Source organism: Pezoporus wallicus, unplaced genomic scaffold, assembly GCF_028554395.1.
Source record: "Pezoporus wallicus isolate ANWC-B61680 ecotype Strahan unplaced genomic scaffold, APGP_CSIRO_Pwel_v1 contig_6597, whole genome shotgun sequence".
NCBI lineage: Eukaryota > Metazoa > Chordata > Aves > Psittaciformes > Psittacidae > Pezoporus > Pezoporus wallicus.
In genome coordinates this window covers 647,482-669,465 of record NW_026635331.1, presented here as the reverse complement: position 1 = coordinate 669,465, position 21,984 = coordinate 647,482, and the positions used below count along the sequence as shown (strand labels likewise).

Below are 21,984 nucleotides of genomic sequence, written 5' to 3'. Positions count from 1 at the left end.
TCTTGTTAATACATACAAGTATTTGCAGGCAAGCAAAGAACACTGTATTTAACACTGAAATGTATCTGAGAAACAAGACGGGGATTTGATAATACCACAGTGGTTAAGCACAGAGCAATACAACGGTCCTGTATTCCTAAAACACACACAAAAAAATCTTATCAAACCTGTGAATCCTTTGGGGATTTGCTTTCCCAGTCAGGAGTTTAGGAATAAGAGTTTCTAAACTGAACATCTGAACTTGCTATAATCCAGTAGTGTTTTATTAGTAACTACAGAAGCCATTACCAATATACAACCTGGCAGCATTTGGCTTATTTTCAACCAGGGTTGTAAATGTCACATAATAGTGATACAAAAGTTGCAGTTCTTTCTGTGGTAATTTCTCCCCAGAATCTTATGGGGAGAATCTTATCCAAATGGAGAGTTCTAAAAACGTCACGTTGTAATCAAAGCTTCAGTGAAACAAACTTTCTTCCAAGTTAATGTCACTGATCCATGGAAGTCACTTTGCATCATTAAGCCCACATGTTACTTTTTTCCCCAGGTGAATCTGAAAAGGGAATCACCATCCCAGCAAAAGCAACCGATGTCGATCTTCAGTGTGGCAGCTGAACTGGTTTCTTTTTGAGGGGTCCTTTGGCTCTTTAGCATTTTTGTAGCACTTTCAGTCAAACCTTACCTAGCAGATCTCTCTAATCTGCATGAGCTACAGCTTCCAGTCAGAAGCAGGGCTCCCTGCCTCGCGGTCACTGCTGTTTCTCTGGAGCTTGGTGAAAGTCAGATTTTGCTTCTGTTTTTGTGCTCTGCTTTTGTGCTGATCTGCCTGACATAGGAGAACTGATTTAAAAGCTGCTCACAGTGTTTCCTACCAGAATGAAGTCTGAAGAAATCAGACTGATGAAAACCTTTACATTTTTATGTGCATTTTTTTGAGTGTATTTCTGGATGGCTGTATACCTCCACACATGCAGAGAATGAAAATATAATAGACTGACGCAGATTTCAAACCTGTAGTCAGTGCGGCTCACTGTGGTAATTGCCTAGTGACCTCCCTTTTGGATCCTTGACAAAACCTGTCTTTTTAACAAGTACTTCTTCTATGACCTCTGATTATGGATGGTTAGAGAGTATTCCCCTCTTGGTCTTTCTCTCACTTTTGTAAACAAATAGGTGTTGTCTAGTGTGGTCATTTTTCCGAGGGCTTTCCTTAACTGCTTTTCAGATAAGTCTGCACTGAGATGAATAGCTTTGGGGTTCAGGGCAGCCTTCTGTGTGTGGAGATTGAGTTCCTTGGCCTCCCACAGATTTGGTTTAATGCCAGTGGGTGGATTGCTCTGGAAGGCATTCATCCTTTTTTTCTTTTTCTTTTTTCTTTTTTGTTTCCTTTTTTTAACCAAAGTTACCTAAAAGTGAGGCTGTATTTATTGTTGGAGAGAAAGGCATGTGCAGATATCTCATCTTTTTAGACTGTAGGAAGAGCCTCAAAGTAGCTAACTTGTTACCAACTGAGTTGAGGTGACATTAATTCCATGTTATGATTTAAAATCAGATCACTCATTGATTTTGATGGGAGCACACCTGAGCACACTTACTTCCTTTTCTGGGCACTGACTCATACAACCTGAGGCATCCCACATTTAGACTATTAGGTTTAACTTTTTTCTGCTTCTCTTATCTTTCCTCTTAACATTTAGGTTGCAGGTTTTTAAAAGAAACAACTGATCTACAGAAGTGTCTCAAGCAGAATGCATTGTTTTGGGGCTGGGGACCAACTTTTTGGGGGCTGGGGGTGGGAAAGGGGGGTTGGCAAGTACATTTTCTCTAAAGATTTTAGGGACTATCGGAGTGCCTGCAAGTGCTAAGAACTGAGAGAACCATGTAAAAAATACTATTGGAAGTGACCTCAAAAAGTCATATATGCCAACTCTCTACCCTTCAAAGTAGAAACAACTGTTCTTTTCGGGCACAAAGGTTTGATTTGCATCTTTATTGACCTGAGTGCTCTTACTCACTGGTGCCCTTTCTGTACTGGCTTAAATGTTTTTCACAGTGCACCGAGATTTTTAAAAAGGCACGTCTTTTATTAAGCTAGGTGCACTTTATTTTGTTTGTAGATGGCATAAATACTGTCTGAAATGGCTGTGCCATGTGTGTGGAAATCCATCTTTTATTGTTAGTAATCTGACAGTGCTTCATAGAGAGGAAAGGAGGAGGAAGAAAGATCTGACAGAATTCACTAACAAACCTGAAATCTTTGTTGATCTACTTTGTTTGTATCTCAGTGCTGTGTTGAAAGAGCATTTTAAAATTACCACCAGAAGTCTGGCTAAGAGAATTCCATTCAATTTTGGATCATTTTTATTCTTTCTCTCTTGGCTTCTAGAAGTGGCTATCCAGGTTTAAGTGTCTGCAGTGCATTTTTGGCATAGAAGACTTGTATGTGTTGACTTTTAATGTACCAATCTTTGAGACTGCCAGGCTCGCCTTCGGGGGAAATTTTATATAATTGGAGTCTCACATGAAGTGTGTTGCTTTTTTGCTAAATTCCTTTAAAGTTGTTGAAATTTCCCTCTTTATTTCTGATGTTCTTTCATTTCATGTCATAAATAACACTGAACTTGCTGAACTGCTGCCCATGAATTGCTTCAAGACATGATGAAGAGAAACAAAAGGGGAGTGAGAGAGGATTTATTCAAACTTCACATTAACATGAGCAAGTGGCACTTTGAGGCACTGCCCTAAATAAATATCAGGAACCCCAAAGCATTTACAAGAATTGCAGAACTGATGTGCTGCTTTAAAGCCATCCCGAATGTAAGCAGAATCAGAAAAATTAGCATGAAAGACCAAAGGTTAGCAGTGCTGCTGGTTCGTGACAGAGATTTAAACACCCAAGCACACAGACAGCAGTGTTATCATTGTTAAATGTGTATATAATACAGTAAATTTTTATGTTTAAAAAAATCGTATCCTTGTATTCTCAGAAATATAGGGATGTTTTATCTGAAAGGCCCATCAGAGCTATAACCCTTTCTTCTCATCATGCCCACATGCTTTTGACAGTGGAAAAAGGACACACTGAGCAGATGAAGAGGGATTTATTTGTCTGCAGGGGGAACATTCTTCAATAATTATAACTCCTTTTAAGTGGTTGTTTGGAAATAACGTATCTGAAATGAGATTGTGGAGTTGTTTTAGCCAGGGCATATATCTGGCAGTGACTCCTTCAAACACTGTTTACAGTGGCATTTCATGAAGTCTGCAGTCCTATTTTGCTGACAATTGCAACCTGTAAAATGCTGGGACATACTGTAGGGTTTTAAGAAAATGTTTTGCTCTTACACCTGCCAGGACATTTGAGTCCCTGTTCCCTTTCTTCAGGATGTCTGTAACTTCCATATATAGCCAATATGAATTGCTCATATCCTGTGCTAGGAAAATAAGGCCTTGTAAGCCAATGTGTTAAACCCTGTTGTCTAAGAGCAGTGTATGAATAAAAATATCCAGCTTTTTCAGTCTTGGTAGCTGGTTTTTCTTCTTCTCAGTAGCCCTTTCATAGTTAATTTTACATACTAAAGGTCTGAATCTGCATCATTTTCAACCAGTGTGAGATTTAACTTTAAATGTGGGAAGAACTGGCCTTACTGAGAAAATGTGTGTGACTTCATAACTTTCCTCCCTGGTTATAAGGTGGGAAAATAAGGTTTATGAGACATTTGCTTTTCGGATATTATAAATGTGCTCTTGAGGCACTTCTGTTACTGTCATGGCAAGGTGCGCATCATAAAGATTTGTAAAAGAAGCTGCGTGTCCAAGCTCCACAGAGACTTAATAATGGTAAGATCCCAGAGCATAATTGTTTCTCTGTATTGCATTAGAAAGCAAAGCATTCCAGTGACTTTTTCCTTGTGAAATCTGAAGAGATAAACAGCGTGCCTCTATGGAAGTGTAAATATTTTTCTCCAAGACATTTAGAGTTTCACATGCTGTTGAGAGTTGTTTTTCTTTTTTCTAGTGTGAGAAGGCCTGCATATTCAAAACATTTTCAGGCTTGCTGTGTAGTTTAGCTAAGGGTGGGTGTATCTCACAGAGCCTGAGGTTTGGTTAACACTGCCAACTATTTCTGGGTTCACGTCGTTCATTCGTCTAGTTGAAGCCCGAAGAAACACTTCTCCTGTGTTTCATTTGCGGAGTTTTTCCTTGTTTCAGTTTGTTTTTGTTTGTTCTGTTTCTTGTTTTGAGTTAGGATTTCTGCTCCGTGCTCAAGTTGGAACATCACCTTATGAAAGATCAGGTGTGTGTTTTGGAAAATGCAGCTTGTGGTGCCTCTTTGGTCTCTCTCCTGGAGCCAAGGATGACTGACTCAATAATAAATATTAAGGAATTATTAAGTGAGACTGTCGCATGTGAACAGCAACATCTGGCAATCTTAAACTTCCCATCAGGTAATCTCACTTCAACAGTCAGGTTACTTTAAGCCCAAACACAGACGGGAATTACAGTTGCCATGGCAGATATTGGTGCCTGCTGAATAAACACATGCACCTACATATCCTTCCCAAATGCTTGTTTAGACTTATGTCCATGTGGGAAGAAACCCAGTAAAGTTCATATTTCTTAAAACCTTCTTTTCATAATAGCTGAATATGCTTGAAATTAGACTAGGTAAGTTTAACATCTCCAAGTTTCAGAGCTTCTGATGAGAAGCTGGGATTCACATCTAAGAAATCACAGGGTGGTTTTTGCATTTTTCTAATCTGATCTGTTTACTACAGATAACCAAGTTTCAGTCAGTTTCCCCTGCACTGCCTGAATAGGTTATTCAGCTTGGATAACATGATGACCTCAAAAAATAATTCTACTCCCCTGTTTAATCACCCCCACAGTTTAAAAAGATTGTGATTTATTTCTGATTTGAAAAGACTACTGTAAGACTCCAGCTATTAATTCTAGCTGTGCCTCTTTCCAGGTAGACAAAGGCCCTCTTACTAACCCTTGTTTTCTCTTACTCAGAGCATGTGTACATATATATGTAGATATATATATATGTAGGTACAGATACATATGCGTATTCATAGAATCAAGTCACCTCCTGGTCCTGTTTTCAATAAACTAAGCTCCTGTCATTCTTCAAGTCTCTCCAAAGCACTTTCTCTGCAGCTGTGAGCAGTTGTGTTATTCTGCTGTTCCTCTCAGTTGCTCTTTGCTTCTGCTCGCTGTTTCCTGTTGGTAAATCCCAGGATTGTACTTTTTTTTGCCATGAAGTTACCCTTGAACTACATCCTGATGTGGCACTTTCTCATTTGGTTGGCTAACCTGTCAATAATTGCTTCCCAGTTTTCAGTCTCTTTTGGTTTTCCCCCCTCTTATTCCCCCCCCCCTCCCCATATTTGTTTGCCCAGGTTGGCTTCCTGGTTCCCATAAACACTGCCTTGCCTGTAGGCATACATTAGGAACTGTGTATTGCTGCAGGGGACTGAGTGATCCCTGGTAACCCTCCCCTGCCATTAAGTCTGCTTTGTTCTACTATTTCATATAGGAAATGGGCTTTATTGTGGTATACAGATGGGCTGGATTTTCCTCAGAAACATTACTAGGTATGTATGGGGAGCTACACAAAAGTAAATGTGAGGAGTATATCAGAAGATATTCCTTTTTCTTCACTGCGTCATCCGTGGGTTAGGTTGCTCTCTTCTGTGCTTGGGACTCACAGATTAGAGCATGAGTGAGTCAGGGAAACCAGAGCTGCATTCCCAGCTCCGCTATTGATTTTTCTCTGTGACTTGAACACCTAGCTCCCCTCTTAGCTGATAATATTTACCCACTACATTACAGCCACTGGAGAGAGAAGATGATGGTTTTACAAAGCTGTAGAGAATAACATCCAACCTTTTGGTGGGATTGGAAGCAATCATGTCTAGACAAGGTCAGATGCAGAAAAGCAGAATCCATGGTGCTAGGCAAGTTAGTGCAACTTGCTGGTATTGCTGAAGACTGGCATAGAGAGAGCTCAATGGCTGTGTTGTAATGAGAGAATTTTAGCTGCTTCCACACATTTTTTGGCTATATGAGTGAGGGCTGAGGTTTGTTATTCATTTAGACTGAACAGTAGCAAAAAGGTTAAATGATCCCTAACCTAGACTACAGAGCTGACAGTTGAATCAGTTAAAGGAATATTAGCTAACACCAAGATAGCTCACTTGTGAGGGGGAGCCCCAAACCAAACAAAAATCTAGGGGTCTACTTAAGCAAACCCTCCACTGCCCCAGAACAGTCTTTTTAGATGGCTTGTTCTCTGTTTTGCCTCAATTGTTCTTAATTATGTCTCTATTCCTGTTATTGTGCCTTTTTTAATCACATGAACTAAACTGTTACTGAATTTTGTTTTTAGAATACCATGCCACCATAGTTAAAAAGTTTGTTGTGTCCCAGGCTTTTCCCATGATGTACAAAGAGGCCCTAACCACATTCTCTGAAGCTGATGTTCTTAAAAATTATTTTAACCTGGGTTGCATTGGTGTAGGTGATTTAACTGTATCGGTTTGAAATGCAGTTTTACTTAAGCTTATGTCTGTTCATAATGTAGGAAAGACACAACATTTATCTTCTGGTTGATTATATTTTTTTTCTTTTTAGACATTTTAAGTGTTGTTTACCCTAAGGGTTCTAGGGACAGCTGGAGAATTGCAAAAGTAATAGTGTTAGGGACTACTAAAGTAAAACTTGATTTCTTAAGAAAGGGGGTAAATTTTATTACCTGACTAATACTGTTTTGCCCTGATTTTTGTCCAATTTATACTAGCTTTACCTTTTTGATTTCAGTATGTGGAATTGGTCCATAGTTTTAAGTGGCATTTAACCACACTACCTGAAAGTGAAGGCCAAAGATTCAGCAGCTCTGCCCATCCTCAGGATGGAAAGTTTCCCTGACAAGGTTCTTTAACAAACAAGATCTCTCCAGCAAAAACTAGGGACTTTATTACTCCTGTTTATGTCTGAGGTAAACCAAAGTAAGACATGTCCCTCTGTTTGCTCCATTTTTCTTTATTTAATTCAGGAAGTCATTGGCATTAAGGTGTTTAATAGCTCCTAAACAGACAAGAGGCTACAGAGGTTTCCCCCTAATTGGTGTACGGCTGAGGGCAGTGAAGAAACCTGCAATTGGGTTGGGTGAGATTTTGAAAAAAGCAGGTGATCCAGGAAGCTGGAGCACCTCTCGTATGAAGACAGGCTGAGAAAGCTGGGCTTGTTCAGCCTGGAGAAGAGAAGGCTTCGGAGAGACCCTAGAGCAGCTTCCAGTGCCTAAAGAGGGCTACAGGAAAGACAGAGAGGGGCTTTTAACAAGGGCATGTAGTGACAGGACAAGGGGGAATGGCTTCAAGCTGAAAGAGGGGAGATTTAGATTAGATGTTTGGAAGAAATTCTTCACTATGAGGGTGGTGAGGCACTGGCACAGGTTGCCCAGAGAAGCTGTGACTGCTCCATCCCTGGCAGTGTTCAAGGCCAGGTTGGATAGTGCTTGGACTAACCTGGTTTACTGGAAAGTGTCCCTGCCTGTGGCAGGATGAGCTTTAAGGTCCCTTCCAACCCAAACCATTCTGTGATTTTGTGACACTGCACTGCTTGTTTGCCTTCCCTTCCTTCTTCTGCTCCTCTTGCCTCAGCATGCAGAGGCTGACTTCTTTCCTGTTCCCCCTGGACCTGGAAGACATGCAGTTCTGGGTGCCCACCTTGCTGCAGGGCAGAAGGTTGCTTTGCAGGCAAGATGTGAGGCTGTTGCTGGACCCATAGCAGTATGCGTTTTTCAAAGAGTTGGGAAGACATAAAGAAAAAGGTTACTTGGACTGAGAAATAAGGACATTTCAATATTTCTTTGTAGTTTGATGAATGATATTGTTATCACTGATTAAAAATAAACAAGGGCTAATTCCACATGAAAGCCAGACTGCTGCTTTTGCAGAAGGTACAAAGACTTGTGGCATCAGTCATCCCTGTGACGCAAACATGAGGTGACAAAGAAGAAGGTTCAGGCTTCTGGCTACAGCCTACACTGAGCATAATGACTAAAGCCTGTTTTCTTCCTGAGAGAGTCTTTAAAATGGCAACAGCTAGAAAAAAATGTTGGCAAACATGGCACTATAAATAAAACCTGTCCATCCCCTGTATGGAAAACTATCTTCAAAGGTACAGAATAGCTTTCATATGGAGCAGCTGAGTAAGATGGGGATCATTCAGCTTGAAACAGAGATGACTGAGGGCACATGTTTTGGAGGTCTACCCCTGTAAGTATATAATGGCATTGAGGGATGTTCAGCAATTTTGGAAGGTTTGGCAACATGTTGGTGATACTTTGCCTCGGATTTGGCTTGTTCCATTTTGCTGATGTGTTCTTGACACTGTGCCTGAGATTTGGCTTATTTGTACTTTTTACCATTCATTCTCACTGGTTTCTTTCTTTTGCTCTATTTTAATTCATCATTCTTATCAGCTATTTTAAATCCCATCCCCCTGCACAGGGTGATAAAAGTAATTAGTGTTTTTGCATCTCTGGGGAAGTTTTATCTGAGTGAGGAAAGAGGAAATCCCCTGAAGTCATTTTACAAAGTTCCTGAACTGCTGCACCAAACCTGTTTCTTGCCCAGCTAATGCAGGGTCACTTGAACTGGAACATGCCCAGCAGTGTTGCTTAAAACCACACCAGATGTGCTGTGCTCTTTACTCTTTCATTCGTCTGTGCTTTATGAACCACAAACCACTCTGGCCCTTGTGGAGTCACTGGAGTTGTAGTGTGTGGCTTCAATCAGAGTTCTCTTAATCTTTTGGTTTGGGGATTTTCTGTGTTGGATTTGTAGGCAAGGGTATCTGAGGGCTTCTTCTGTAAAGCTTCATCTCCTCTGGAGGAAAACTGATGATGCCCTGTAAGGCTGCTCAGACTAGCAGGTTTGGTGGTGCAGGAGGAGGGTGTGCACAGTCACACCTGTCCAAGCACTAGACAGTGTCAGCACATCCTTTTTCCTGAATCCTGGTGTGCCCAGTCCTTGGGTCTGCGTGAAAGCAGGGGAAAGGGGGTTGAAGGGAAGCTAAGGCAGCCTCGAGCTGTTCCGGTGTAATAATTCAAGTACCAAGGTGGAAGACCTTCAGCAGGAGCTCTGCTAGCTGGGGGGGGTGACTCTTCACACCTAGGATTTGCTGGGGAGAGGGAGAAGTCAAGGGTCAGAGCAGCACCTGCGTGGAGGCTCTGCAGTGCCTTGAGGACCCTGACCAGCTCGCAGATGCTGCAGTCTCTTGAAGTTGATCAGGCTTGCACTGGGAACTGGTGAAGTCCCAGTCATAGGGACCGGTGAGGAGAACCGGTGATTAGGAAGCCCTCATCTGCTCCCCATCTATTTCCTTTAATGAATAGTTTTCAGCCAGAATTGTAGATGAAGCCTCATGGATTTAAGAGGTATTTTCAGTGGTATTAAAAGTGTTTGAAACATTATTTTAGAACTCGGGCATTTCAGTTCAAATGAGATCTTTGCATATGTGTCTTTCTCTCCTTTTCTTTTTTTTTCCTTTTTTAATGGCTTAGGGAGTTTCTAACGATACTTTACACTCCAGGGTCAAATGTTGTTTATTTTGCATATGGCAATAATATTTTTTTAACACTTTTCTCTAAAGTTGTGACTAAATGGGCAGGATTTGTTACTACATCACAAAAAACACTGATTCTGTGTCTAAAAGATCTACAGATTAAAAGCTGTAATTAATCTACATAATAACAGCTACATTTTTTTATGTGTACAGTCTCATGCTTGCTTCCAAATTTTCTGTGTGTTTTCAATATTCTCTGTTAATTAAATTTGCAAAATATGAACAGCACGTAAGTCTATTAGCAAGACATAGAACGGTTTGGGTTGGAAGGGACCATAAAGCTCATCCAGTTCCAACCCCATGCCATGGGCAGGGACACCTTCCACTAGACCAGGTTGCTCAAAGCCTCATCCAGCCTGGCCCTGATATAATTCCATATTTAATTATGCAGACAACAGCTTCAGTTACTTCCAGTGCCATTGATTTGTTGTCCTCATTTTACCTTTAAGTAGTCCATGTGTTTTTGCACACCTGTAGGTTGCATTTCTACTGAACATATTTGTATGTTGTCAGGGTATGGGATTAAAGTTTGGAAGGAGGAATTCGAGGTCCCTGCTGCAGTTAGCTGTGCTGGAGGTAGCTGGCCTGGTGTTTGCACTGGGAACCTCTGCTTCTTGCCAGGGTTCACCTCCTGGTCACCAGCACTTCCCCCTGTGGTGTGTTGAGGGAGCAGTCACAAACAGCAAGCAGTACTGCCTTCCTAAACTGGTCCAGTCTTAGCAGCCAACTGTTTTTATGGCATATTCTGTGCAAGCATCTTGATTTACCCAAAGAGAGCTTACCAGAGGAAGGATCCGTAGTTTGAACGGAGGATGGTTTAAAACAGGGTTATGGTGACAAATTCAGCATGTGTGTCCCTGTGCAGGGAGTCATCAATGATGGCATCTACTAGCTCTTGCTGAATTACCCTGCTAGCAGAGGGAAGGGCACCTCAGGCAGGCAGGGCTTTGCTGAACCCTGCCCCTGTTTCCAAGGGGAAGACGTGAGCAGCTCCAGCTGTTCTGCTTATTCATCCTGCCTTTTCAGAGGAGTATTGGTGCTCTCCTGTCACGGATGAGGCTGGGATTTAGGTACTCTGCTCTTATCTTTCAAGAGCCTTTATTGAGTTGTTAAACGTACTTTCTCTAGTTTCCCCGTTTGTAAATGAAAATATATTTGTATCCATTCTAAGAACACCAGGCACAATAACTAGTTTGTGTTTGCATTGTACTCTACCCTCGGTATGTAACATGCTTTTTAAGACATACGTTCTTTTGGCACAGTTCCACTGAAGATAGCAGAGCAGCTTCATCTTTAGACAGTGGGTATATTTTGCCACAACTCTGAAAAGGTTGTGTCTTACTAATAAATTATCCCTGTAGCATATTTTGCCATGAGTTAGAGTGTATCCTAGATGCAAGGCTTGCGTGAAGGAGTCTGGCCACCTTGTACAGGCACGAAACCATGAAGTATTGCACTGCAAATTCTAGAACAGAAAGCTTGCAAGTAGCGTATGCCATTAACAGTATATATTCTTTAGTAACCAACAGAGATTTCTAGGGAGGTCTTCAGTGCATGTGTACATTCAGTACAAATGATGAGCAGTTACAGTGAAGTACTATCCTGGTTAGGATAACAGTCTGGAAAATCTGTGCCTTGGGTTGGGGTCTGAGGAAACCTCTCACAGAACCACCCATGTGCTGCAATTAAGTGTGAATAAGTAACACCACGTTGGTTCATTAGCATTGGTTATTTCAGCAGATTGATGAGCTGACACTGTGGGAACCAAGCCCAGGAAAAGTGCACCTATCGTGCTGAATTTGAGTTTTGTGAGTTTTGTGGCTTTTTACTTCTTTTTCCTTTGCTGCAGTTCCTGCATAAAATCAGAGGAAGTCAATATATTCTGAGCTCTTGCAGCCCTGGCAAGATCAGCATTGATTACAAAAACATGAACAGAAATTTCTTTGTCCCTAAACAGTAATAAAGAGAGGCTGAGGCTGCTTTTCACAGGGAAGATCACAGCTAGAAGCATCTTGAACTCTCCTGGTTTTAGCATCAAAAGAAATGAACTGAGAGCAGCTCTGCTGGAGGTTATTGTTGTTCACTTCGGGACCAAATAGAAAACTTTGGTATCTGTTACTTAAATACTTCGGCAATCAGCAGGCCTTTTTTCTTTACAGATTACTTAATTATCCACTGTATATTTGTGCTTTTGCAGTGAAAAGTGTTTTGTGACAATAAGGTTGTCTAAGAAAAAAAAAATCAGTTTGTGTACAAGATTTTCCTTCTTTTCCAAATGGGAAAAGTGCTCTAGGGAAAAGGTGTCGCTCCTCTCTCTGTGGTTGCTGCATTTGCCTTTTAAGGAAACCTGATTTACAGTTAAATGTTTCGGAAGATGGGCAAAGGACCAAGGCGAGTGCTAACGGTGCCAAGGAGAAGCGGGAAATGAGGGAGAGGATAAGGAAATATCTCTCTGCTTTTAAACAGAGAAGGAAAACAAGTTGGAAATGTGGGCGGGGTGGGGAGGAGGGAAGATGAAAGCACCCACGTCATTGCAAAGCAAGGGCTCTAGAGTAAAACGAGAAAAAAAGATTATATGGTGAAACCTCGTGTTCTGATAACTTCAGAAGCTTGATATCCACAGAAACAGGGCTACGTGCTGCTATGCTGCCTTTGCTTCTGACCTTTCCCTGTGTTTTTCTTCCTCTCCGGCTGGGTACCCTAGAAGGGAGTCAGCTCTGGCTGCCTGGTGTCTCTCAGTGTTAGCAGTGGGGACAAAGAATGGTCATACTCCTGCCTTACTTTCCCAGCAGGCAGCTCTCCTATACCCCTCAAAGTGTGAGGGCAGAGTGGGGCTGCCAGTTTGGAGTACCGAGGGGCGGGCAGTGCCTGCGGGCAGTGCCTGCGGGCGAAGAACTTCTACATCCCAGTCTGCAGCCTTCTCTCCCCATAGGGTGAAATCCTGCTCAAAATCTCATCCATCTATTTCCTGTGGTGATCTTTCTGGGATGAGTACTGAGAGAAGAGGTGGACGGGCCCATCTGCAGAACCTGGTGTGATGTTCAGCAGAGCTGGCATGCACATCTCTGAGACACTAACCCACCCTCTTTCCTCTGCCTCAGAAACACACCCTTCTGCCTCCGGTCAAGCCTTAAACTGGGGCTTTGAGAAGCAAGACGCACCAGTCCTTTCTTGTTTGTCACTGGTCGCAGAAACAAGGTATGGTTTCCTCACTCAGCTCAGAGAGGTGCCTGTTGGCATAATCAGACATCTGTCTTTGGCCCTATTGTTTCCTTGTCATGGGTTGACTTATCTTTCTTCTCTCCAGGGGAGATACAACTTTCAGGTCCCAGTGAATGAGTCTGTGGTTTGAGACCAAAGTTCCATCTGTCCCTCTGTTTCTCGTAATGCAAACAGCAGCTGCTTGGAGAAGAGTATAAGCATGGGGTGAACATTTTGTCCTGCCTCCCCAGAATCACTCTCCCGGCCTCCAGCATTTTGTGGTCCCTGGCTGTCTTTTGTACTTGGTGTCTCTATGGTGTTTTGAACACCAAGATCCTCTCTTTTAGCCCCTTATTTTCTCATGTGAGGCCCTTCCTATTTTATTCAGAGATGCCTTTTTTGCTTTAGAGTCTTTGGTGAGGAACCTCACTGAATAACTTGAGACAACCTGATCTGTAGTTGTCCATATCTGTTACGAAACCTCATTAGAAATTGGTGTCCTTTCTAGTCCTCTGGCATCGAGACACTTTATATAAGAGATTATAGATGACAGTTTGTAGTCATTTCACCTATGATATATGATGCACCCACTATATATTACTCTTACTTACTATATAGGGCTCTTCTCTTTGCCAGTTTTTTCTATAATCTCATTTACTGGTACTTCAATTTGGGACCAATGCCATAAATGCTTCATAAAGGAGAGTTCCTGCAGGGAACTGTCCTTTTACCCAGTTTGCTTCCTTACCAATAATGCTTCCCAGTTGGCCTACCTGAGAGTCTAGAGGGTTGTTTGCACAATACTACGCTGCTCATTCTCTGAAATGGGTGAAGCACAGAAATCAGCTTTTCTAAAATACTGCTTTGGTTTCCAAAAGTAATTTCTTAGTCCACAAAAATGGAATTTAGGCCTATGTTTATTTTTAAAGGAGAAACACAGTTAACAGCTGATATTCTGGCCAATTTGTAATTGCACAAAACAGAACTGAGATTGACTGCGTTTTGGATGATGTTAAAAGCTTAGAGCCCTTGTTGCAACCATGAAAATATTAGAACAATTTAGATGGCATTAAAATTGAGTTGAAATGCCATCTGCTTAACCTATGTACCATTTCCCATGTAATTTCATTGTAAAGAAACCAAATGCAGTTATCAAGGGATAATATTTTCAAAGAGAATGAGGTGTGTAGCAAAAGGTGGTATCTTCTAATAGCCCAGCTGACCATTCTTGGTTACAGTTTAGACCATCAGAACTACAGCACCATCACACTGATTCCTTTCTTCCTTTTCATTCTCTTCAGTACTACTTTTATAGCTGAGCTATTGTTCTGGAGAAAAAAAAAAAAAGTATTCTTTGAAAAACATCTGTGCTGTGCTCCAAATTTGCTTTAAAATGTTGCATGTCATCCAGATCATACAGTAAAATCCATTCACATGGACACAGGCAGGAGCAGGCGCTACAGCAGGAAAACCATCACATGGTTGGCAGCACAGTAAGTCCTTGTGCAGAGCAAGCGCTGCTGAGCTCGCAGGAGGCACCATGGCCATATCGGCTCACAGTGTGTGGGACTGGCTGGACCCACAGACCACAGACTGCAGAGCTGGGCACAGGCAGGCTGTCAGGTTGTTTAGATTTGCATCTGGTTTGCTTTTTTCTAGTAGCTGATAGTTACTGAAGTTGATTCCTGAAAGTGAAATTATTTCTTCAAGAAGGGAGGGTTGCTTAGGTTCTTGCACCCTCCTGCAAGGCTTCTATTCCTGAGCTCTGAGCAGGACTGAACACTGTTTTATCAGGACAGTTTCTAATCTCTAAAATAGCATTTGAGTTTTCAGTTACAAAATCTGGAAAAGGAAATTGTTGAGTACTTGATTTTGATATACAACATAAGAGAATTCCTTATTTATGTCTTGATTGGATATCTTGGAGAAAACTCTGTCGCTCCCAAATTGGAATTCTGTTCAAATACTTTGATTAATTATTTCTCAGAGTGACTTTTGGCAGTTGCTAAGCATGAAGAATTAAATCTTCTCTTCTAAGCTCTGTCAGAAACATACCATTTTAGAGCCACCATCAAAAATTGACAAAGCGTTAAAGCAGCAGCCTGCTACTGCTGGGCCTGACTGCTAATTAGGAGAGCAGAGGACCGTTCTCAATATCACCCCTGAGGCTCCCTGAGCAGACTCAAGAAATATCACAGGTTTCTCAGCACAGCCCATGGCGATGGTGGAGGATTGACGTATATCTTCAGATGTAAAATCTGTTAATTTCTTCTACAGAAGCCACTGTTACAGAACTCAAGTCTTTCTTTTCCTCTGTCACCAGTGAAAAGATTGTTACACTGGAAAAAGGCATCAATTTTGCATAAAAGTATCCAAGCTGAAATGTATTTCTGTAGCCAGGTACTGTGTGGAGGATGAAGGTTTGGAGAGAGTATTCCAGGTCTTTTTTCTGAAGTGCAGATCTTGCCACTGAAAACACTCTCTGACTTTATCACTGCTTTACAGCTCTGTCATCCACTGCTATGTGTAGGTCTGGGAAGGCAGCTGGTGCCTGCTGCAGACTCAGTATCCATCACCCTTTGCTCCGCAGGTCATAGAACCATAGAGTGGTTTCAGTTGGAAGGGACCTTAGAGATCATCAGGTTCCAACCCCCTGCCATGGGCACAAACACCTTCCGCTAGACCAGGATGCTCCAAGCCGCATACAACCTGGCCTTGAACACTGCCAGGGATGGGGCAGCTGTAGCTTCTCTGGGCAACCTGTGACAGTGTCTCACCTTACTCGTACTGAAGAACTTCTTCCTGATACCTAACCTAATTTAATGCTGCCATAGGGTGCAGAGATCAGAAACAGAAAAGCTGCCTGAAGACTGGCAACACAGTTTCTCTGCCCAGAAATATTTGATTAGGCAAATACACTTCAGCAAGTTAAAGTGACTTAAATCATTCAAATACCTGTATGTTCTACCTTACTTGTTTTGTTATTGGCTCATAAGGAGAGAGCATTGGTATGTTAAATGTATCCCAAGCCAATAAAGAAAAAAAAATCCATTCACTACAGCCTGAATGACTTTGATTTATGAATCTCTGATTCATCCTGACAGCTACTGAAAAATTCTTGTAAAACTGCATTAATCTTGGCCAGAAAAAGAGAAGAAATGTGTTCGGTAACAAGTGCCACACAATACACTTACTATTGTGGGTATGCTTAATGAAAGGCATCATTAGCGTTTGACTCACCAGGGAAGCAACAGTAGGTATTGCGGCATATTTTCTCATTTCTTAAGTCTGTTAAACAAATGTGTAGCTGGGTGTAGAAATGCATCTCTAACATTGATGTCTCATTACTTTATTTCCCTTCTTTAATGTGTATAGTTTTTGTGTTTCATATAGTTTCAAGCATACAGAGCTTCTGTGTCATGAGATACTGAAAATGAGTAATACAAACATTTTGTTGTATAAAAGAGGAAAGAGAAATAAATTACTTTCATTACTAAGTAAATTACTTTCATTATTATTATTTTATTCCCAATATGGAGCATATTTGAGATCAAAAACTTAGCTTAATGACTTGATTGATCAAATAGCATTCTCTATAGTGCCTGGAAGAAATTATCATAAACTCAATAAAATGTAAGAAAAAAAATCCAAACTTGATTATTATTTGCTGCAGATTTGGTTATTTTTTTTTCCAAGAATGCTTCATTGCAAATAGCAATGTTTTCCAAGAAAATAACTACATAGTCTGAAATTTGAATATATTAAGGGTTTGAATAAATAAAGGCAGCTGCTTTCCTCTTGCAATAGCTACTTTGCAGCTCTGAATGGAGTTTTGCTTAGCATATATCCATGGCAATTTACTTAATATCTTGTGTTTTTTTAAACTATCTTAAAGGCCCTAGGCCCAAGGTGGCAGCAGGCCATCCTAGCAGAGAGATGTAAAGAGGAGAGAGCAGAAGAGGGAATTGTACAGCTGCGCTCCTGTTCAAAACCAGATATTTCCACTGTGAATCAAAGCCAGAAAGCTGTGCTGTAGCTTAATCAGAAAGGGCAGGTGATGAAAAAAAGGAATGAGGTTAAATTTGTTCAGGAGATCACTTCCCCCCCCCCCCCCTTTTTCATTACTTTTCCATTAAAGGAAGATAGGACATTACTGTGGGTGCTTGTTTTGTTATTACAAAAATATTAATTTTATAACTGAACAATGGAATGTGTTTCTGTATTTGCAATGTGTCATACATATCTGGTCTGAGCCCTTTATTTACAGCTCTCCAAAAGCATACTAAGCTATACTGAGTTGAATTAAACATAATTAAACAAACTGATAAGATTTTAAAAGACATTTAAGATTGAAGATAATTGGAAAGTTAAAATACTTTACCTATATTTTCAACTGAAAATGTTTCTGTCTGTATCTCCCATTTTCATAGGCATTCATATACGTACCTGAAATTGTACATCCCACATTGTACTGATGATGTTAGAGGTCACTGGAAAAGTGAATAGGTCAAAATTGTGGCTTTTGGGAGGAATTGATGAAATTAATGTCAGTGTTTTCAGCTGTGAGATTTTTCACTAAAGGTTCTCTTGCTGTGTGTGAGGTGGTTGCTTTGGTTTTCTCATAGAGTGATGTTATAGTATTTATTTTCTTAAAAGAAAGCAAAGAGAACAAAGGCAGGCATGTGGACAGCTAAGCACTGCTCCAGAGAATTTGTCTTATTGACTGCAGGAAAATTACTGGCATGGCACCAGTGCCCTACTCAGCCACTTTGAGACATAGCAAATTTTCCCTATGCTATTAGGGTAATGCTTGCATTAGCCTTTTGTAATAAGCAGGGGCCAGAAGAGTTGCAAAGGTAGATTTCTCTTGGCTGCTGAAGGTGGGCTCTTACTAGACAAATAAAGGGAAATAGCTGAAAATTATTAATGCTTTATAGAGGAGTACGAGCAGAAAGTTTAAGTTTCCTATCATGGATACCTAAAATTCTTGACTCAGCCAAACTATTGATTTCCTCCTATTCACTGACTGGCCTGTTCATAATCAGGCAAGTGTTATGATGGGAAGTCTCACAAGAGGAAGCGTGGTGGTGGTTGCACTTCTATTCCAAGACTTGAGAGAGGGGGGCTCAGTTTCCAACTTTGCAGCAGGTTTGGTGTGCAAGTAGCCACAGTCTGCCACAGCAATTTCAGTACCTCAGATTGATCCAGGCACCCAGCAGAATTTGATAGTTTCCACCACAGTTAGCATTTTCCACTGAAAATATATCTGAAACCCTGCTAGACACCTCCTGGACTTTAGCATCCCTTTGAAAATAGGATTCATGACCCCCAGGGTTTTTTCAGTGCTGAAATGTCTGGGCTGGAGCATGAGGACCAGGTCATAGTGCTGCCCCAGTGAAGTTCGGGTTGGATATCAGCTTGGAGGGGGATGCTGCTTAAAAACACAAGTTACCCTCTCATATCTCCATTCACGGCCAAGCAATCCCTTCCCACCTCCATGAATGTTCAAAGGTGGGCAGCACTTTGTCCTGCCACAGTCAAAATACAGGTAGCTGGGGGGGTAGCAATGTGCTGACTCATTTCCTGGGATTTCAGCTGGAACTCTGAAACCCCACCTCAGCATTGTCCCTGGCTTCAGACACCCCCAGTTTCTACCTTTCTTTCTAAATGCCAGTTTGTGATCATTTCATATGCTGTTGCTTCTAGCATGTTTATACAGAAAATACATCCTGTTTGTCCTTAGCCACTTAATACAATTCAGGATCTGACTACTGCAAAACAGAGCTTAGTTGTAAAAATTGTCTACATACTTGTCTTGAGAAGTGGAAAGAATAACCCTAATAGTAAGCCATAAAGTGATAGTTTAAAGGCTGTGAGGAGCACCTGGTGGCACAAGGCAGCGGGTGAGCTGGGAACATGTCAAGCTGCTTGTGTCCCTGCAGTCATCTCCCATTGCCAGCCCTGGGTGAGGGCAGCGATGCTTTGGGATGTTCAGGTTGTGAAACCACGTGGAGATCTGTGATTGAAAATATTTCTGATCTGAACGCAGAGGTGCTTCTCTGGCAGACTCGTGACCCTGCAAAATGGGCTATGGTAAACGTACCTGGAGTGCTGAATGGAAGGGTACTGACTGCCGCATCTCTCCCTTTCTGCAGTGCTTACAACAATATTGTCTAGATAAGCCTCAGTAGCGCTGGAAATCTGTGTTTATATCAACCCATGAAACATGTTTTATATATCTCACAGAGATTAGTTCACAGAAGCACCCTATATAACTGATTCTAGTTGAAAACTTTACCAGATACATCTGACTTACCTCTTAGTGAGCAGGAGGGAAGAACAGGAAAAAGGGGAGCTTTTTTGTTACTGTTTTGCCTTTTGGCAGTCACTTGTTTTACTTAAGGTTTCTTTTTTGTCTCTTCTTTCTGATAGGCCTCGAAGATGTTGTAGCAATAATGATTCCTGAACCCAAAGGAAAAGAGATAGTTAGCCTCCTGGAGAGGAACATTACTGTGATGATGTACATAACCATTGGGACACGCAACTTGCAGAAGTACGTCAGCCGGACCTCTGTGGTGTTCGTCTCCATCTCCTTCATTGTGCTGATGATCATCTCTCTGGCATGGCTGGTCTTCTATTACATCCAGCGATTCCGCTACGCAAATGCCAGAGACAGAAATCAGGTGAGCGGTGCTGAATGGCTATTTGTGTTTCAAAAAAATCACCATGAGATCAGTTTACAAGTAAAAGTTGAGGAAATTGTGAGTGTGTGGTAAAATATCTAAACCAAAATGAAAAGCAAGGAAGTAAAAAGAATGGGGATAAAAAAATGCCTGTGTTTGGGAATAGCCAAGACTTCTGTCAATATAGGTGCAATTCAGGAAAAAATAAATGAATAAATATAATGTGTATGTATTATGGGGATTTTCTGTCATGCAGAACACACAAGAAATAGACAGAAATTCGATGTTTACTAGTGAAAAGATTGCCTTTATACCTAAGTGACATAGAATGTATATGGCTAATGACCATTGAGATCAAAATGATGATTAAATATAGTGAGGTATGTAAATGTCTATGTGTGAAACAAGGGTTCACAATAGAAGAAGAAATTAAAAACGAATAAAGAGTGTTTTAATTTTAATACTTCAGAAAAGTCTTGGGCTTGAAAGGCAACATGTCCCTGTTCTGACAATGATATGTAAATGCTGTAGCGATAGCCACCTGTATTATTAAACTATTGTTTTTTGTTTTGGCGTCTTGTCCAAACCCCTAGAAAAAAGTACAAAACCTTTCGAGCTGGAGAGAAGTCAACAGCAGTGGGAATGAGCCCTAGGTCCTGAGGCACTCTGCATTTATAAGGCATTGTGCATCTTTATGGTAGTTCAGCAATGAATAATAATAGCAATAATAATAATAAATTTAATCTTTTCTTGTCTGGATGCAACTATCTCGGCATCAGCAGACCTGTGAAGCTGAGGCTTCTACATTTCATTCTAATGATGCAGTATAAAATGTTCTCAGTGTATGAAATCTGAGGAGATAGCCACCTTACTGCAGGGAAAAAATGCACTGTAATTCCGAGATGTTTCTGGACCCTTAATAAATTACTGTCAGGGTAGGCGACAGTGGCCTTGCTTGCTCTGCAGAAAAAGTAAAACTGAGAGTGTTAATAATCATCTTGTGAAGTATTGTGACACACTTTGTAATATATACTTAACTTATAGGGATCCCTCCCTCTCCCCTACTAAAACTCAGGCATCCTCTGAGATAGAGATGAGCTGCTCTGTATTTACAGACAGAAAGAATGTATTTTCCTTTAAATATACAGCATGAAATTTTGGATAGCAGGAACGAGACTGTCCCAGCTGGAATTTGAACATCACTGGCAGCAGATTCACTGTGACTGTGATGGCTGTGATAATTTTTAGATGCTTTGGCTGCAAAAGCACGTGTGCCTAATTTATGTATGTGAGTACCGTAAGTGTGCTTTCAATCAAGTAATTATACAGCAGATTAGCAGTGTAAATAGACATATGTAAACATGAAACCCAGCAAAATAAGTAGCTCATTCAGGTAATATGCTATAGTTTGGAACTGATGGGTTTATATGTTCAAGCAGCTTTCCTTTTCAGCATTTTCTTTCCAAAGTCTGAATGAGATTAACATGTGCACAAGCAGGTGTCCTCTGCATAGGTTTTAATAACTCTTATTATACTAGTTCTCTTCTTCAGAAGAATTACAAAGCAGGCCTCCTAAGCAATTATTTATTATTTTTTTTTGCCAAAGCTGTAATAATGATACAGGGCAAGCTAGAATTTCTCCATATATTTTCTCCATCCAGTTTTGCCTGACATCTCTTTATTAGCTCTTTTCATATGAAAAGTGGTAGCAATACACAGACAAAGCTCGACCATTTGTGTTAATGAGTTGCTATGGTTTTTTTTTAATTTTGGTCCTAGCTATAGAATATAATAGTGTAGGTAGTTCAGAAGAGCTTATCTTCCTTTTGCCTTTTCCATGAGGGTTTCTCTGTTTCACTTTAAGCTCTGCTTGTTCACCTGTTTTCTTTAACAGGCTTTCTTATAACAAAAGGATGGGATCACAAAGTTCTGTGTTAATATCTTGTATATTCAGATATATCCAAGACAAACTGTGTTGCTTTGCTGGAGCAGGATTTTTTTGTCACTGTGCTCAGAAGTTATTGCCATTATAACTTGCATGTGTCTGTATGAAGGTGTTGTGCTTACTTGTGGGAAAAGCCTTGCATGTGTTGTAAGCACCTTCCTTACTAGCCATCTTTAGGAAAGATGCTTCCTTCTATTTATATTTGATGTACTCAGGCTAAGCCAAAGGCTGAAATGTTTGCATAAACAGAGCATCAGATGGAGGAGGAGCCAGCTTGTTCAGAGGAAGTTGTGCTATCAGTTCCTATCCTGTAATGCGATAAACTCGTAACTCAGCAGAATGACTGCCCTGTTCTAAAAGTGCAAAAATCTGTGACTCATTTATCAGACTTCACTTAAAATTAAAAAAGAAAAAAAGCATCTTAAATTCATTTTGACATCCAAGTGATAGAAAAGGATTGTGAGGGCCCAGGCTTTCTGTGTCTACCTATATCAACCTCTTAGTTTACCTCTGTCCTAC

The 21,984-nt window shown here is 40.9% G+C and overlaps 1 protein-coding gene across 2 annotated transcripts in view; it reads left to right on the top strand.

The window, feature by feature from the left end:
* The window catches only part of RNF150 (ring finger protein 150), a 142,065-nt gene that overhangs the window by 48,835 nt on the left and 71,246 nt on the right, over positions 1 to 21,984 (top strand). For both annotated transcript variants that reach the window (XM_057419099.1, XM_057419109.1), the window contains exon 2: positions 19,270 to 19,520. In XM_057419099.1, the coding sequence (XP_057275082.1) occupies positions 19,270 to 19,520 (251 nt within the window). The remainder of the gene's footprint in view (positions 1 to 19,269; positions 19,521 to 21,984) is intronic.